The sequence below is a fragment of the Amphiprion ocellaris genome, chromosome 9, assembly GCF_022539595.1.
Source record: "Amphiprion ocellaris isolate individual 3 ecotype Okinawa chromosome 9, ASM2253959v1, whole genome shotgun sequence".
Lineage (NCBI taxonomy): Eukaryota > Metazoa > Chordata > Actinopteri > Pomacentridae > Amphiprion > Amphiprion ocellaris.
This window is the reverse complement of record NC_072774.1, coordinates 36,773,491-36,793,325: the sequence shown is the minus strand read 5'-3', so window position 1 is coordinate 36,793,325 and position 19,835 is coordinate 36,773,491. Positions and strand designations below refer to the sequence as shown.

Here is a 19,835-nt window from a genome sequence, read left to right as displayed (position 1 = left end):
CTTAAGACAGAGGTAGACTCGCTCAGACTTGATCAAAATGATGCAAGTGCACATAAATTTTATGTATATATATATATATATATATATATATATATATATATATATATATATATATATATATATATATATATATATATATATATATATATATATATGGGGGGCATTAGCTGAATGTTCCTGATTGCAATTTTACAATTGGTGTGGGAGGTCAGCCTGTTTACGAATGTGAAGGAAGCCAGTTTCAAAGGGAGGGACTTACATGCACTAACATACATGCTAGGCTCCACTGACTGACACAGAGAAGCTAAGAATATAACACACACAGAGATGGTGTGACTTCATTCGCTAAGGACCCATCAACTATCTTTACATACCAAACAGTTGTTTTCTGCTATATTAATGCTATATTCATGCCAAGTGGCTTGTACTATAACACCTGTACAGTGTTTAGAAAACAATCTAATCACACCTGGAAACATTTGAGATTAGGGCATGTGACTAAAAGCTCCTGAGCATACACTAAAAAATATTCATTACCTCAGTATGACTGGTAAATGGGCATACAGCCACCATGTGTCACCTTTCTCTGAAATGGACCGCTTTCATATAAAACTTCTAGGTACTTACTTTATTCAAGTTATATTTCAATCAATAGACACCCAAGAGGAAAATAACAGCTCAATAGGTATTCACAAAGAAAATGGCAGTTCAGTCAATAGACCCTCATTACCAAAGCTTCAGGTTGGGTCTTTCTATCTGCATGATGTTTTTTTTTTTTTTTTTGTCCCCAAAATAGTGTCGTTACAACAGATTTTTATATTTATAGTTTGTCTATTTTATTAAATGCTAAAGTGTTCTCAACATCGTTTATAATGTTACATTTTTAATGGCTTAGTAAAAGATAATGCCAAATAGATGCGCAAAATAAATACATACAAAAAATAACATCATATTTAATGGCTTCCGAGAATGAGACTTTGTCCGGTTTTGCCCCTGAAAGTTTATTGTTGTTAGGGTACAGCAGCCCACGTACATCAGTATTCACCATATTTGAAAAATAAAAACTATTAATCTAAACTCTGAACAGTCATTATTTTTGTCATTATTATTTTGAATGTCATCAAAATGTGTCATAAGATAACAAGCAGTTCATGTGTATCACAAGTGAAAAGAGAGAGAACTGCTGTATCCAAAAGACGAACTGATCAAAGCCAAAGCCTCTAGGTAATGAGCTCTAAAAGTCACCATTAAATTCTTGACAAACCACGAAGCTTCCTGAACAATCTTTCACAACACTAAGAGCTGGATGTAATTTGCATCAGTCGGAGGCACTGGATGTGTTGTTTGCAACCAGCATCAATACTGCAGAAGGAAAATGGGAAGTTAAAACTGAAAGCAGCCAAGCACTGTCAGTAAGTTTCCAAGGCAATCATAAAAAAATGTTCAATAGAATTGATGACTTGCCAGCACACACAGCAGGATGTAATGCATTTTAAACAGATGCAATCATCTTAGATTGGACACTTTGTTATCAATGTTGAATCTGGTAATTGCTGGCAGTCAACTAAAAAAGAACAATCAATATGTAAGAGGTTGATGAAACAAAGAGAAAATAAGCACTTTTCTGGAAAGCAGACTTACATGTAAATCTAACACTGAGTAGGACCAGAATGACAGGATATGGTTTCCTGAGAGGTATGTGCATGTTACTCACAGACTCTGTCGCAGCTCTGCTGTATCTCTAGATGTTCCCAGCGACTGAAGATTCTTCTCTAACGTAACAACTGGAGGAAAAAAAATGTATGATACAAATGTTTAGAATATATCCTGGCATCACAAACACTCTCATGCACTTGAGGCTAAAGAGGGCGTTCCATTCACTTTATAACCCTACAAACTGAAATTAAATTTACTACTACTTACAAGAATCTAAACCTTAAATCTTGAACTGATTACAGCCCAGATTTCAAGCTAATGTTTTCAGTACATAAGCATATTTCAAATTGAGTGCTACTTCCATCCTCAGTGCGAAAATCAAGATATGCTACTAATTTTACCTTATATTTAAATCTGCTGCAAATTTTACAAATATATCTCAGCTCCAAACTCAGCCTTGAATCTCAAATGAAATTTAGTTTTATAATTAGTTTTTAATTTAGTTTTATAATTATGAAGCATCTATTTTTCAGAAATGTATCCTTCATTATAATACTAATCTGAATCTTTAAATCAAGCCAAAAATTTTCACACAATGATTAATGTTATTTTCAATATTAAATCTACAATCTTAAATGGAAGACACAATGTCAAATGTAGCTTAAATCAAATGTAAATCTAATTTAGAATTTGAATTCAAACATAAATCTTAAATATTCCTTTATCCTAATTTATATTTAGTACTATGTCTGATGTTTGTGCAGTGGTTTAAAGTGTATATGTTGATGCAGGAGCGCGTAGACAAATGCTCTCACACATGCACGTGTAGTTTTACTGATGGACGGCAATTTTACCATTGGCGTTGATCTGGAAGATATTGGAGGAGGTCTCCTGAAATACATCTTGCAGTTCTGAGGGACTGACCTGTGTGGCTTTAGAGAAAACATGTTATGAGCAAACACTTCTCTGACCAGTGGAGCATGACTCTGTGGCAGATAGAAAGCAGAGACCATAGCAACAGCATGCAGGGACGACAGCGATGACACAAAAAGCAGCAATATCCATTCACATTTTGAATTTTTGCATGTGTGTCGGAAAGTGGTTTTTTGTGTGTGTGAAATAACATTTATAAAAAATACAGATTTCCCATGTGGAAATTGAAATCCAATACACTAATGAGACATAACATTCTGACCACTGACAGGTGAAGTGAATAACACTGATTATATCTTCATCATGGCACCTGTTAGTGGGTTGAATATATTAGGCAGCAAGTGTTAGAAGATGTGTTAGAAACAGGAAAAATGGGCAAGCGTAAGGATTTGAGTGAGTCTGACAAGGGCCAAATTGTTAGACGAGTGAGTCAGAGCATCTCCAGAACTGCAGCTCTTGTAGGGTGTTCCTGGTCTGTAGTGGTCAGGATCTATCAAAAGTGGTTCAAGGAAGGAACAGCTGTGAACCGGAGACAGGGTCATGGACAGCCAACGCTCATTTATGTACATGGGGAGTGAAGGCTGACCTGTGTGGTCCAATCCAACAGATGAGGTACTGTTGTTCAAGTTAATGCTGGTTCTGATAGAAAGGTGTCAGAATACACAGTGCATCACAGTTTGTTGCATATGGGGCTGCATAGCTGCAGAGCAGTCAGGGTGTCCATGATGACCCCTGTGCACCTGTAAACAATGGGCACATGAGCATCAGAACTGGACCACAGAGCAATGGAAGAAGGTAACCTGGTCTGATGAATCACATTTTCTTTTACATCACGAGGATGGCCGCTTATTTGGGAACAAATGGCAGCAGGATGCACTATGGGAAGAAGACAAGCCTGTGGAGACAGTGTGATGCTTTGGGCAATGTTCTGCTGGGAAACCTTGGGTCCTGCCATCCATGTGGATGTTACTTTGACACCTACCTAAGCATTGCTGCAGATCATATAACCCTTTCATGGAAACAGTGTTCCCTGATGGCTGTGGCCTCTTTCAGCAGGATAATATGCCGTGCCATAAAGTAAAAATGGTTCAGGAACGGTATGAGGAACACAACGAGTTTGAGGTTGACTTGGCCTCCAAATTCCCCAGATCTTAGTCCAATCCAGCATCTGTGGGATGTTCTGGACAAACAAGTCTGATCCATGGAGGCTCCACCTCACAACTTCCAGGACTTAAAGGATCTGCTGCTAACATCTTGGTGCCAGATACCACAGCACACCTTCAGGGGTCTAGTGGAGTCCAGGCCTCAACAGGTCAGGGTTGTTTTGGCAGCAAAAGAGGGACCAACACAATATTAGGCAGGTGGTCATAATGTTATGGCTAATCTGTGTAGTTTGGGCTTGTTTTTAGGGTGCTTTTTTGTGATTTTACTAGTTATTCTCTGTAATTTAACTATAATAAGAAAATCCCTGACAATAACAGCAGTGCGTTCCAAAATTACAGTTAAAAACTATTTTAAAAAAGAAATCTTTTGACAGGAAAGGTGGTCATGAGGGAAACACTGGGGCATTACAGATATTAACTACAATGTGAGTTTCATTAATTTACTAAGCACAAAGACACAAATCAGCACTATACTATAGAGATTTAATGTTTAGGTGATAAATCAATAAAAAGAAAATCAGTTGGCACCAATTTTGATCAGTGAGTAATCATTGAATCAGTGTCTCTGGTATCAGTCTGTCAAATGGGAATACTTTCTGACTTCATGTTTTCTGTTTTAAGAAATTAAGACTTTGGGACTTTTGCAGTGTTTGTCAGACAAAATTTAATAATTTGAATATGTCATTTGGAGATATTCATTTCACCTTAAAGGGAATAATAACAGTTTTTTCCCCCAACATTTAAAAATATATATATTTTACACGCAGAAAACTCAGTTATTAAAGAAAATAAGTGTCAAACGTAGTGATACTGAAACTGACTGTTGGTTAGTCAGAGGTCTTTGATAGATTAGAACCTTGCATGCAACCTTAGAACACTGAGATACAACAAACTGTACAACAAATAGACACTAAAATAAAGGTCCTACACATCTATATTTGATAGAGTTTCTTTACAAAAATGTACCAGATGATGGATTTAGATCTGTCAAAGCAATATTTTGCTTCAGTGGTACAAATTTCCAACACTATGCAGATCCAAATGATATGTAGTAAACTGGGGTCTTTTGATGCTTTGGGGGACCCTGGGTGTTTGGGATCCCTCTGCGCTGCCTGCTTTGCCCAGTCAGTAATCCATATCAACCTTGGGAACATGCTGCCTCTATTTATTTACTTAAATGCAGCTTACTTATTCATATAATTTATTCAGCATAGCCAAGGATATTTGCCCAGATTGTTACACCAGTTTGAACCCTCAGTTACTCAGTTATGTGCATGGATGTGCTAAAATATGACAGCAATTTTCCTAGGAATTTGAATTCCTAGAAAGCATTTGTGACTTGACATTGAAAGAAGTGACGGCTTCATATTAGAATTTGTACCATCGGAAATAAGCGTGTCTGAGTGCAGCTTTGCAGTTTATGCTGATGCAACATCTGGATTGTTCAGTTATTTCAGTTCCGCCACCATTTTGGCCACAGAATGATGTCAACTAACAAAGACCTGAAGTTATACCACCACTGCCAGCTACTAGGTGCTGTCTACTTACTCACAAATGTCTTTGCAAAAATGTTCATTTAAACGTCTGCTGTCACTACTCCTATTACTCTATAATTACATCTTAGTGGCCATTCACAGATTGGTCAGCTGCTGCATGTTCATGTCTTTTTAGTTACACTCCAGCTAGCCACTGTTGCTGCTGAACAGTAAAACCATACCCAAGCTGAGAAACATCCTTTCAGAAATTTCAGAACCAAAGTAGATCACTGACAGAATGTCCACGTTACTCTGCAGCCTGTGGTTATCTCTCCCTACCTCTCACCAATGCTGTCAAATTTCAAAACGTCCAAGTCAAAAGGACTTTAGCATATATGTTAGGCCCCATCTGCCTCAAAAGCCATTAGGAATTTCTCTTACTTATTATTACTACAACATTTTACACATTACTGAAAAAAGGTATGTGATAAATGACCAATTTAAGTTGGTATAGACATTCATCTATACATGCTCCCCAGAGCCAGAACTGTAAGAACCATTGAACGGCACAATTTTGTTTAGTCTAAATGTTGCAGCTGTCATCAAATAACTGCAAAACTAATGCCATTCTCACCAGCCTCAACCGTACTTATTAACACATGCTAACATGCTGAACATAGGAGGTGACCTTGGTAAGTATCGTCCTTCCTGATCCATGGTGAAAGATATTCGACTGTAGCTCAAGTATATCCCAGCAGAGCTGCTAACTTAGCTGTTGTCTTATTGTGCTTAAACTGTTCAGGGGCCTCCACCTAAATGAGAATTATAGTGTTTAACTTCTCCATTGACTGATTACTCACAATGGTATTTTTAAAGGACATGTGACTGTACACAGATGACAGCAATCAGTTTTAAAATTCCACTCACTTCCTGTGTACTGTACAGTATTTGATAGTGATAGCATGTACACTACCATTCAAAAGTTTGGGGTCACTTAGAAATGTCCTTGTTTTTGAAAGAAAAGCAGTTTTTTTCAATGAAGATAACAATAAATGAATGATAAATCCAGTGTAGACATTGTTATTGTGGTAAATGACTATTGTAGCTGGAAACGGCTGATTTTTAATGGAATATCTACATAGGAGTACAAACTTTTGAACCTTAGTGTATGGTTAGTAGACATGCTTAATTCAGTTTCTCTGTGCAGGGAAAAAAAAGTAAATAAAACAAACCTGGGGATTAATGAACCATTTTTATTTGACCTCATGATGTTTATGTTATATGCCTTTTTCTGCATTTTCTAAAAAAAAAAATTCAAGCAGTTTGTAAATTTTTAACACGTAGCCTACACTGTTCTGACAAAGAGAGTTTTAAAGAATACAGACTTAAAAATACTGACAGCAAAGTTGTGTTAATTAGTGATAAGACACAATAGGTAAATTAGCAGTTATAGTAATTCTATCAAAATATTGTGCATTGTCATTCCAATGAATAGAAGTAGAAAGTGAAAGGACATCAAAGGCTGTGGGAGTCTCTAATGTGGAATCTAACTGCAGCGATGATGATAGACTGGACGGGGAAAATAGCATGGCACTACGCCACAGGCTGGCAGCGGGAGTGGTGAGTCTGCTGTATAAGCTATGTGGGCAGGGCCATTTTCCCTGTTCAAAAGCACGTCATTGCAAATGACAGGGAGGGTTAATGGCCTTAAGCCATTACAGCAGGCTGAGATCAACATCACGACCTGTATGAGCTGCACGTACGAGCCATCTCACCCACCCTTTTTGTCAAATATTGCAACCAGAAATGACTGCAATTGGCTCCCCCCCCCCCCCTTTTTTTTTTTTACCCCCTGACACAGTGAAAAATACCGAGATATCAAGGTAGAGGTGTTAAAATGCTCAGAGGTCCCATACATGAGGAGAGAGGGGTCAAATGTTGGCATGGAATAAAGAGAGACTGGTAGGTGAAGTCAGAGATATAGCAGAGGAACTGATATTCATAGTGTGGAGAGGAACAAGATCTGCTGGAGTTCCATTGTACATCATAAGTCATTAACTCTGCTCACCGAGCTACACTGACAAATCATCCAGGTAATAACGTGATTGCATGCAGTCAGTTGAGCACCATTACAAGACTGTGATACTTTTGGAAATGGGTCATTTTTCAACTGAAAGACCTTTAGTGATGGATGAATTTGCACTGTTAATGCTACAGCCTGGCCTATCAGGAGATGGGTTTAAAGGATGTTTTAGGCGTACATCAGTGCAAGGGTTGAGGAGGATCCCATAATTCAATTGTTCAGAGACTGACTGAAGTAAAAGAAAAAAGAAACATCAAAATACTACATATACTGTCAGCATAAAGCAACTCTTGTTGGTCATTTTGTACAGTATGTCCATATTTATTCTGTTGCAGTTATACTACACAAGTTTTAACAGTTATCATGGATGCAACTTATGCTTTTTGAATGACTATGGTCTCTCATTTTGTGTGTCCTGGTAGGGTCACAAATATGTTTCCCCACCAAGAAAGAACTACATGAGTGCAAATTAACAACAACAAAAAATAATTCATATTAGTTAAACAGTTAAATAGCACTGTGCAAAGTAAGTTGGTGGGGTAATTGATTGGGTTGGTAAGTGAACAGATTTATTGCAACTAGTTGAACATGGGCTTATTAAAGAGAAATTTGCAATGAAGGCACTTGTTTCACCGATTCCTGGTTCCAGCCTTTAGTGACTATCCATATCATTTTGGAGATAAAATGTAGGGAATCTGTCCTCTAGAAACCAAATAACAATGTATGAGAAATTTTATGATATAAACCTGTGAAAGAATGCTCTGAAGAACAAGACAATGTCATGCTCACCCCTCAGGTCATACAGTATGCAGATACTGATGAACCATTGTGATAATCCTCCATATAATGACTTGCTCTTAAAGAGGAAATAATGTTTAATAATAATAATTAATAATTATTATTAATAATATATTAATAATGTTTTTGTTTCAAGTAATGTTGCTTGAGTCTGTTGAAAGCTTGAAAATGAAGATGTAGAAGTGTGGCTTTTGATTCCCCCATTTTAAAAAAAGTAAATTGTGAGTCTAACAGTGTGAAAAGAGTGCAAAACAGCGTCCTCTTTACACACAGGCAGTAGTGAAAAAAACCCCAAAACATTAGAATTTGCAAAATAAAGCCTTCGTCCTGCAGCTTCCCTCTTTCTGTTCCTCTCACCACGTGAGCCCTAGCGTGTACGGGTGCTTCCTACAAGCATGCAACACAATCATTAACATGAACAGAAACATGAAACTCAAGCCACAGCTGTGAGGCCTTTGGCTATAGTTAGCAGAAGGCTAAACTATTAGAAACATTCAACATAGCTCATTTCCAGTTTGCATGGTAAATGTACCTACACAACTGAACCAATCTCTGTAACACATTTAGATAAAATAGAAACATGATTTTCGCAGCTTACTGATCCAGGAGAACAACAGGCTCAGAAAATAGCAACTACTGGACCTAACTTCAGTTCTAAGAGGATGCTTCGCTGCATCAATACTTGTTTTATGGCTAGACTCTCTTCTTGACTTTATTTTGATAAATCTGTGTTCCTTTGTTTTGGGTTGCTTTGAAAAAAAGGCAGCTGTTACAGTATAGACAACATCCGCTCTTTCCTGCACATTTGGCTTTCCACCATCTGAAGGAATGTGTACGCACATCTGCATAGAACAGTCAACAGAGACAACATACTCTTTCTGTGAATCACTTGATAGATTTTCTCAAGCCTGTAAATCTGTTTTCCTTTCACGCCATTTGAATTACAATATGCAAGGCTACAACTGAATAAAATAAAATATAATATAAAATAAAAAAGTTGTTCAAGTATTTGGTTATAAAAAGAATGTACATTAGGAAACCATTGAAAGGCTACTTATTGTCAGGTCAGGAGTTATTTAAAAATGGTAAAACAATTTGAAACTCATATACTAGAATTGATTTTAAGATTTTATTGGTCACTTTTAAAGCTCATCGGGGTCTGGCCCCAAGCTATATATCAGAAATGTTGACTGCATATTGGCCTTTCTGCAGCCTCAGGTCCTTAGGCGTGATCCTTCTTGCTGTTCCATAGCTGAGGCTGAAAATCTACAGGTGACTGAGCGTTTAGGTCAAGTCAAGTCTTCGCATCAAGATGGCGGCACGTGCAGACGCAGCGGCTTCTCTCTCTCTCGACAAAAACAGTGTTTTCGTGTGTTTTTGTGAGCCTCGGTGCTCTTGTATGTCTCCGTCGCGTCCTTCAACAGCAAAGCAAACATACTGCGTGAGTTTCTACTAGAAGCTAACAGAGCAGCACTTTTAGGGTTAAACTCTGCCGACACCGAAGAGCTACGGCGCCACGGTCTGCTCCGGAGACCTACTCCATCACCGACCCGTACTGCCGCAACTCGCCCTCAGTGGAGGCACTACAAGCAGCGTGAGAGGAAGCAGAAGCGGGGCAAGCGCGGAGGTATCCGGGCTAGGCTAGCGGCTAACCCCAACAAGCCGGCGATCCCCAGCATCGTGCTGGCCAACGTACGCTCTTTGGACAACAAGCTGGACTACATCCGACTGCTTCGCTCGACCACGAGAACAGTGAGAGAGTGCTGTGTGTTTGTGTTTACTGAAACATGGCTGAACAACAGCGTCCCAGACTGTACCATTCAGCTCGACCGGCTAACATGCTACAGAGCAGACAGAGCTCTCATGGAGGGAGGTAAGACCCACGGCGGCAGGCTCTGTGTTTACATTAACAACGCCTGGCGCCATGACGCTGTTGTAGTGTACAGTCACTGCTCGAGCCTTGTGGAGTTTATGATCATGAAGTGTCGTCCATTTTACCAACCCAGGGAACTCACAGCCATACTGCTTGTTGCTGTGTACATACCCCCTACTCCCAACAGCAACAGCAGGGGGGAAGCACTGAATGAACTGTACCACCACATCAGCGAGCAGCAGAAGGCCCATCCGGATGCCTTTCTGACCAACAACCTCTCTCTGAACGTGGAGAAGACAAAGGAGATGGTTGTTGAGTTCAGGAGAGGACACACCCAGCATGCTCCTCTCAACATCAACGGTGTGGCTGTGGAGAGGGTGAGCAGCACCAAGTTCCTGGGTGTGTACATCTCATAAAATCTCTCCTGGACCAGAAACACAACATCACTGGTCAGGAAGGCACAACAACGTCTCTACTTCCTGCGTAAGCTGAGAAGAGCCAGTGCCCCGCCCCCATCATGTCCACCTTCTATAGAGGCACCATGGAGAGCATGCTGTCCAGCAGCATCACAGCGTGGTACAACTCCTGCACCTCCTCCTGCTGCAGGACCCTCCAGCATGTCGTGAAAGCAGCAGAAAGGATTGTAGGTGTCTCTCTCCCCTCCCTCCAGGACATCTACAGCACCCACCTCACTCCCAAAGCACTAAGCATTGCAGGAGACCCCACACACCCATCCCACAACCTGTTCAGCCTGCTGCCATCAGGGAGGAGACTGAAGAGTCTGAGGACCAGGACCAGCCGACTGAGCAACAGCTTCATCCACCAGGCTGTCAGGAAGCTGAACTCTCTCCCCTCTCTGCCCTCTCTACCACCCCCTTCCCCCACATACACAAACTCTGGTCAATAACCTCTGGCCTGCACTGTAATAGCACATTCAACCATCAAGCATATTTGCACTTCTTGGACTGTTACTTATTTGCACTGTTCTGAGTATTCTGCACTAAAATCCGTCACTTTATCTCATAGTCATGTTTACATTTCAGTCAGTTCTGCTTTTCTTAGTTCTTAGTTGTTGCTCGGCTCTAATTTTGCTTCCTTTGTTCTTTTTGCCCTTTTATATCTTATTTTCTAAGTGTTTATTTAATGTCTACTGTTGCACGAAGAGAGAGTAACGTAATTTCGATCCTTGGTATGTTATGTACATATTGAAGAATTGACAATAAAGCTGACTTTGACTTTGATAAGGGCCCCTCAATGCCCTGCCTGAAGAGACAAAGCTGCTGAATCAGTGTCTTCATTTAAATCACTTCTTTAAAACCATTTTATTTAAAGATCCCATGCCAGGAGGAAAACTGGGGATCTTCTAGCTGCAAGGCGATGGTGCTAACCACCAACCCACTGTGCAGCCCTTTATATACTTTTAACATTTTTATTTTACCTACTTACTATTCAGATTTTTATCATTTTTAGCCATGTGTTTATGGTTTTACCTTCTACTTTATTTTATTTCACTTGTTTTTCCTCTTACTTGGATCTGGCACTTTATGACAATGATTTTATCTGATGTTGTTGTACAAATATATTATAAGATGTTTTACCATGTTTGGACTGACCAGTCTTCTGTTGTTCAGTGTTCTTCCTGAATATCCTTTTTTCTGTTATGCCCTTTCTGTGAAGCCCATTTTCTATATTTCTAAATGTTTTATATAAATAATGTTATTATTACCACTATCATTATAATTACTGGATTACTTCTTATTTCTATAAACATAAAAGATCACAGTGTGTTTAATACCTACTTCTGGCTACTTCTGTTTTACAATACTGGACTGGAGCTGCAGTGCTTTGCTGAGATGTTTACTTTCAGACTGTTTCTATGCTTCAGTAGTCAGTCTGCAGTAATAAATCAGATTCATCGACTATTCATATAAATTTTCATCCCATTCCTCAACATTTTGCACCTCTAAACAGCAACACCCTAGATACATATTGCATGAGGGAAATCATGCAATTTTATGGCTCCTGCTTTTTCACCATTTTACCTGTGTAAAATCTAGACACGGTCCTTAGGCAAATAAGGACCAACACTATTACACTGTTAAGCACTTGAAAAAGGACTGCATTCTCTTGGCTTCACACAATTTACTGTGGGAAAACTTGAACAACCGTTAAAGTGCAGCATTCCACTTAGTGTCTGGAATCTGTTGCAACACAGCTTTTTGTGTCAGATTAGCTCAGTGGCTGGACAGACATCCATTTACTAACAACACTCCAAAAATATCCTCTATTGCACTTTAAACCAAAATCCTTTCTTTCATAAATCAAATAAAATTATATTTTGCTTTTTGCATAGGGTTTTATCGATTTTACAAATGGCTGAAAACCGTGAGCCCACTTTTTGCAAGTACCACACAATCCTTTCTGTAACATCATTTTCACACTGGAACTCACAACACATACTGTGCACTTATGATTTCATGCCTATTTGACAAACTCCACTGACGTCGTGTTCCCTGGAAGGTTGAGGGATCCATAGAGGGTTATTTCACAATCAGCAGCTTTTTATCTTTTCACACTTGAAACTTTTCTCTCACATTAACATGCCTACACTTTAGCATGCTCATATCAGCATGCCACTTCAAAGCTGCACTGATATGCCACACAGTCACTCTTGACAAATTTAGTCTCTGTGGTTTGAGCAGTGTGTCTGATATAGTCATAACTTTATGTCCTGTATTATATTCACATAGAGGCACTTTGGAAATACTTAGGAGGAATGTAAGAAGCATAAATCACACAAAGTGTTAAAAAGAATAGAGCAGCTACTTTTGCCTTGACTTAGTTGGCATTGCTGAACTTTGCGATAATGCCAACGTGCTACAAAGTCCACTATGATAAAGCTAACATCTTGATGTTTACCAGTAACATCAGCTTGTTAACATGTTAGCATATGCTAATTATCATATCAATAACAGTTAGAACTTACTATAGCTGCTAATTTGTACAGAATTTACGATTGACCAATAAGTGCCATGAACATGTGACAAAAGACATTGTGTCAGAGATGCCAATAATGGACTTGAACCCCACCCCTACACCTCCTGCTGTCCTCCACCCCCCTCATCCTCACTCTCACCCAACCGGTCGAGGCAGATGGTCACCTTCCCTGAGCCTGGTTCTGTCTGAGTTTTTCCTTCCCTATTCTAGGTTGGTTTTTTTCAATCCTTCCCACTGTCACTCACAGGGATTCCAAAGGCAACTTTGGATTGTTGGGTGTTCTGTGCTTACAATTCGTAAGGTCTCTACCTTACTATGCTAAGCGCTGTGAGATTACATATGTTTATAATTTGCGTTATATAAATAAAACTGGACAGAATATATTTGAACTATTTCAATGTTTTTTAAAGCATTTTTATCCCCAAAAAAGTCATGTCTATAATGATCAGTTATCGATGGTGAAGCATTTGTTTTCCACCACAGCAATCAAGCGGTTCTTATAACTGCTACCTGCTAAGAAATTTTTCATGAATCTCTATTGGAATTTTGGACCACCACTTTTCTTCCATCGATCTCCAGGCCTCTAAAAGTGGAAGGTTTTATTGTTATCACTCTGGTTGGTATTCAGGTTTGTAGTTTAGCTAGGCTACTGAAAAATGTTCAACCAGAGAACTTCTCACCAAAAGCTTTCTTCTTCACCCAGTAAGCTTTTGCAAAGGCTAGTCTTCAGTATGCCTGCCTAGGAGAAGTGGTACACTCCTTTGTTGACTGCTGGAGTGTCTGTCTAGAGATACTGGTACCAGAATTGCTCAGATTCATCAGGATGGCCTTGCTGGTGATCTCTGAATTCTTCGTGGCCTCTTGCAGTGGTATTCTTGCCAGCACAGCGGTCATTTTTGACTTCTTACCATGCCCCTTGAGAATTTCCACAGGACTCCATGGAATTTTTAGATTATGCTTTGTACTGTGGCCACTTGAACTGGGAAACACTCGGTTATAGCTTTATCACCTTTTCTTGTCTTATGAGCATCCACAATGGACAACAAGAGGTCCGTCTTTGGTTCTGGCCATGACTTGTCAGTGACCAGCAAGTGACTCAAGAACTGCTGCATTAGCTGTTCTCGTTTTATTGTGTATTAGAATGCTCAAGAAATGACCAGGACGATTTGGAATGCAATGTAAGTTACAATTTTTTAAAATGTAACCATCCACACTCACATTCACAGCTACAGACAATTTAGAATCATCAATTAACCTCAGCATGTTTTTGGACTGTGGGAGGAAGCTGGAGAACCTGGAGAAAACCCACACATGTACAGGGAGAACATGGAGTCTCCATGCAGAAAGATCCCAGGCACAAATGTGCATGAGGCATGCTGGAACAGTGTTGGTTTTAGCATCTTTGTTTTTTTTTTTATTTTATTTACAGAACCACAGAACACATTTAGTTTTTTCCAGCACACACACACACACACATATATTGTGGGGCACTGACTGAAATTAGTGACACTGTCATTTCTGTAAGGGCTCATCAAAGACCCACAAATGTTTATACTACATTGTGTGACAATCCATCCCCAATATAAGAACAAAATTGTTTATGTCTTTGAACCGTAGTCAATGCTTATCATCTAAGAATATTGTTCTGCCACTCAGGACTGGCAAAAACATTTTGAGAATGCAATCTGTCTGTCGCATTTTTTGTCCTGTATGCTCTGATTGCATATTCCCTCTACACTTCACTATCTTTAACTCTCTGTGTTTACTCCCCCCCATTGTCCCACCCATGTAATACTGGTTCTAATCTGCACAGATTTTCTCCAGGTCAAAATATTGAATATTCAGTGATCACCACAAAGCCCCTTTCAGACACGCACTCCACTTCATTAATCTGATGGCAAATGAAGGCATCGCCCTTTAGGTCTGATTATGTACCCTGGTCAAGTTTTCATGAAATCTGCATTGACAATCTCATCAGGTTGGACAAAGTCACATTTTCATATCACTTTGACACAAGTCTGAACTTCACTGTCACAATAACAGGCACACACAAGTGAGGTACTTCCAGATGTACAAAGTGACTCCTTCCTCACTCACTTTGCTATATAATGTTAAATCTATTGGGCTACAAAGTCAACATGTATACAAATTCTACAATTTGTATGCGTGTTTATTTTAATATATATTTTTTAATAATCTCAGGAGTCATATGAAATAATCACATGCTCAGTGGGATTTCAGATCTTTAATCATCATCCATGATTGATTAGATGCTGATTTGAATTTGGCTCCAAAGAACTTTCGGTATAAAAACAAAATCATTTAAGCACAATGCAGGTTCTTGTCAATATTTTTCTCGGGCTTTGTTTTTCTTTGTTTGACTTAACATTTGGGCTTCTTACGTAAGTATTGTTATTAGTAACTGGCTTCTCAATTTCAAAGTGATTCTATATGGATCACCGCTCTACCAGCTGCTTCCAGTGACGATTATGGTTAATTAATTAGTTTTTTTACCTGTGTGTTTCATTTAGTATCGGTTGTATGTCATTGGTGTTTTAGTGTTTGCTTGCACCAGTAGTCAATATTTCATGTATAATTGTCTTTCATTCTACCGTGTATTTCTTGTTTGGACCCCTGAGGTCAGTGAAATCAGAGTTCAGGAGTTACATGACTGATCAACCAAATATTTTTGCTAAATTTATTTAGATTCCATTTTTAAGGAATATTTCATATTCCTGATAAAGGTCTCTGAAATGACCTAATTTTCAAAAGATCTTAGTGGTGCCCTGATCGCAAAATGTAGTTATGCTACACATGTAAATGTTTACTTTTTATTACTCCGCCAAAGAACCTGGCAGAGCTATGTGATGATCGGTGTTCGTTTGTCTGTCTGTCTTTTAGCAACATTACTCAAAAACAGACAAACGGATTTGGATGAAATTTTCAGGTAAGGTCAGAAATGACACAAGGACCAAGTGATTAGATTCTGGCAGTTATGCGACTGATAGTCTGGATCCACGGATTTGTTAAAGATTTCTGCATCATTGCGAGATAGCGGCACAGCGTCACTGTAACCATGACAACAAGTGAACACTACGTCAGCTGCCTGCTGATCCTACTACAAATCCACCGCTGCGGACTTATCAAGACTTATCTGTTGGAAATGATCCAAGGAACAACTGATTAAGTTGTGGGGGTGTTTCTGAGTCCCATCAATTCCCACCACCCGTTACATATTTAGGTCACGTGATTTGGTATCCGTACGTAACGTACACATGCAGAACACACACCTGGGTGTGTCATTTAGTTTGTGGGTAGATCTATATTGAATAGACACATTCTATGTTGCTGTGATTTCTGGTCATCAATAACTAATAAACAAATGCTGCATTTCTTAAAAAAAGAAATGCAGCATTTCTGAAAATGCCAAATGGGGGAATGGACAGCCTTGGCGGAGTACTGTGCTCTCTGAATGCTTTTCTTGTTTTTATTGAATTCACAAGATATTACTAAAGCCTGTTTTCCTTTGTCAGTGTGGAGTATTGTGTGTACATTGATGGGGAAAAAATGAAGTCAATCATTTTTAAGACGAATCTGAATTATAACAAAATATGTACAGCTTGAGAGTGTCTGACACTTTCCTTATACATTATAGGTTTTTTGATGAAATACTGATGTTTATAATTGATTTTTAAAAAATTCCAAATAACAAGTTGTGATTAAATAATGAACAAATTTGTCCACAGTGTCACTTTTTAATTAGTTTCTACCTGTCATAATCCTTACAGCCACAAAGGAGATTTTTGTTTTGCTTGATATGCATATGGTTGATAGTATTTGGGGTTTTCAGTATTTATTTTTAGCTGTCAAAATCAGAGTCTGTAGAGAATTTATGAAAAAGAGAAAGCTGTGGGACAGATGCTCACTTTGCATATTTCCAGTGCTAATGATCAACCCAGTGAACTGTTATAGATGATGATCAGTTCGGCAGGGTGGTTGATTCTCTTTCTTTTAACGAGCAAGAGCTGAATAATCAATACAACGTGCCCTGATTTTCCCCACTGTAATGAGTGAGAGGCCTGAGCACACTGGGGATGAAATGCCATCGTGCCCTCACAGAGTAGCTTTCGATAGTACAAATGTGCTATCTGCAACATGTTCAATTATACTCTCAAATCAGAGAGGAACTTAATCAAGAGCTCCCATCTCATTATGCCTGAGGTCAGTGGCTGTCTCTCCTCCCTGTGGAGGACAGATTTTTACTCTCTCCGAAAATCTGCAATTTAGCCACTGTGCATCTGATTGAGAGAATGAGAACCTGCCCTGCTCCTAACAGCTGGCACTGCAGGTGGAGCTGACAAGGTTTGATTTCTGTTCTCTGTAGGATTTGACCAATATACAAGCCCAGTCTGTATGTCACGTAAACCCATCCCAGCAGCCACCATAGTAAATTAAACTCCCATAGAGCAAATTGGACAACATTTTATACATTTTCTGTTGAAAGTATTTCAATTTTTGCATTTGTTTGTTGGCTGACGTCAAAAGGTTGAGAACTGATTGTTATCTTCAAATCACAGCAAAACACAGAGATCTGTGGCATACGTAATACCAGGCCTGGAGTGGCTAATCGGGAGGACCGGGACAATTCCCGGTGGGCCATTCCGATGTTTAGGCCACAAGGGCCGGTGTTCACCCTTTTTTTTTTTTTTTTTTTTTTTTTTGTGCCGGCGTTCAGTCATGGCACTGGATTGATCATTATGCTGCTACCGCTGTCCCTGGGCCGCCTCCACTGGCAGCTTTTTATTTTTTTTTTTGCAGACGCACCCTGACGTAATACGTCCGTGCACACGGTGTTTGAAAGATGGAGAATAGAAAGAGCAAGGGTGACGCGGAGAAGGCAAGAATTAAAAAGAGGAAAGCTCTGGAAACAGACACAGCCAAATGTGCTGAAACTGGCAACTTTTTCACTAAACTGACCTCGCGGTTTGAAACAACAAATGAGGATGATGAAACGGGTACGACAAGATGTTGAACTTTACAAACCACCGTTCAAGTTAATTATCAAGTCAATGAATTGTGTGGTCTTTAACATAACGTTATATAATTTAAATAATAGTATGATGCGACACCACATAACTGGGAAATTTTGTCTTGTAGCCCTCAGAGTCTGAAGAAAGATCCAGCACCAAGCACCAGAGTGGGCAGGCAGGAGCTCATTGAGTGCATATTATTAGAATTAATATAATGAAGAGTATAGTATAGACCTGCTCTATATGAGAAGTACCCTGAGATGCTAGATGATCCAGCACTACATTAATGAAACTGACCTGAACTGATCAGAAGGCTCTGTAAAAAGGGGAGATTTGTGCTGTGAATTTTGGCCATTTTTAAAAAGTGATGTAGTGTCAGAAGCAGAGCCAGTAGTGATGAGGGGATTACTGCGGTCAGTAAAGGAACAGGTGAGCTGCTGTAACGGAGTGTGTGAACAAGCAAGCATTAGTTCCAATACAACCACTTTCTATGCCCAAATGATAGCAGTGACCCGTTTTATTTTTGATCATTAAAAGTAAGATAGTAAATACACAAAGTCCACAACTGAAAGGGAATAGAATGGAAGTAATATGAAATAAGCCTGCAAATTTTGCCATTGAAAATATCTTAATTGGTTCAGTCTAAATGTGTGTACAGATTATTATTTTTTATTGTGATCCAGGTGCAGGTGAGTCGAGGGAAACTGGAGGAAGTGTGAAAGGAGAGCAGAGTCACTCAGGAACTGATTCCAGCAGCAGAACCTGAACCACAAGTTAGGAAGGAGACAGACGACGATGAACCAGTTGATAATTTTGATTACTTTGCTCGCTGTCAGTCACAGCATGTACATACATAAAAACTGATGTTTTTATCTATGTACATGTACATGTATGTTTAACTCATGTTCTCATATTTGTAAACTCTAAGTTGTGATGGAACTGTTTCCTTGCAGAGGAAAAAGAGATGAAAGTGTTATTAGAAGGTGCAACACTTTTTATTCTACTTTTTATTTTTTAAATTCAATATTCGTATTTATTTAATCTTTAACTTTTGGATATCTGTGAACACTTATTTGAACAGAACATAGATTCTGATATTGTGAAGAATAATGTTGGCGACATGCACTAATTTTGAAATAAATCCACGTTGTGAAGCAGCCCTTACTTGCACTGAATTGGAAATATTTTAGAAAAACACACTGAATTACAAGGCTTTACAGAACACTGCACTATTGTAGACTTAACATGTAAGGTTATAATTAAATGATTTTAATAATAATAGGTCGTGCTCTAAAGTGGGCCTGTCTGAGGCATGAAGCTCCAGGGCTGAAAATGAGTCGACTCCGGCCCTGCGTAATGCTGAACAGGTACTCAGAAAGATCACCAATGACCTCACAGATGTCTTTTCTGACTACTTCCAGCATGCGAGAATGTTCCACTATTAGCAACAGGAATGATTAATAGATTCTGTTTATATAAATTAGACTCCAGAAGCCATAACATTTGTGAATATCTGTGGAATAAGTTTACCGTGGGTTTAGAGTGTATGATGCACATTTCACACATGTGGCCTTTCTTTCTTTGGAAATTGTTTGTCATCTACATAATGGCCATTGTCATTTACTTCTTTGTAGTGTGAGTGTGTGTGTGTATATATATATATGTGTGTGTACTTGTGTGTATATATATATATATATTAGGGCTGGGACTTTAACACATTAATTTCGATTAATTAATTACAGTGAAAATAACTCGTTAAAAATAATAACGCAATTCTTTGCACCCTCCTCAGTTCCCTCATTTCTGGCACACCAGTAACGCTGATGA

General features: G+C 39.0%; 1 protein-coding gene across 3 annotated transcripts in view; it reads right to left on the bottom strand.

The window, feature by feature from the left end:
• The window catches only part of tsnare1 (T-SNARE Domain Containing 1), a 230,379-nt gene that overhangs the window by 147,248 nt on the left and 63,296 nt on the right, over positions 1–19,835 (bottom strand). For all 3 annotated transcript variants that reach the window (XM_055013784.1, XM_055013785.1, XM_055013786.1), the window contains exons 3-4: positions 2,511–2,588; positions 1,715–1,784 (exon numbers count right to left, since the gene is read on the bottom strand). In XM_055013784.1, coding sequence (XP_054869759.1) covers positions 1,715–1,784; positions 2,511–2,588 — 148 coding nt within the window. The remainder of the gene's footprint in view (positions 1–1,714; positions 1,785–2,510; positions 2,589–19,835) is intronic.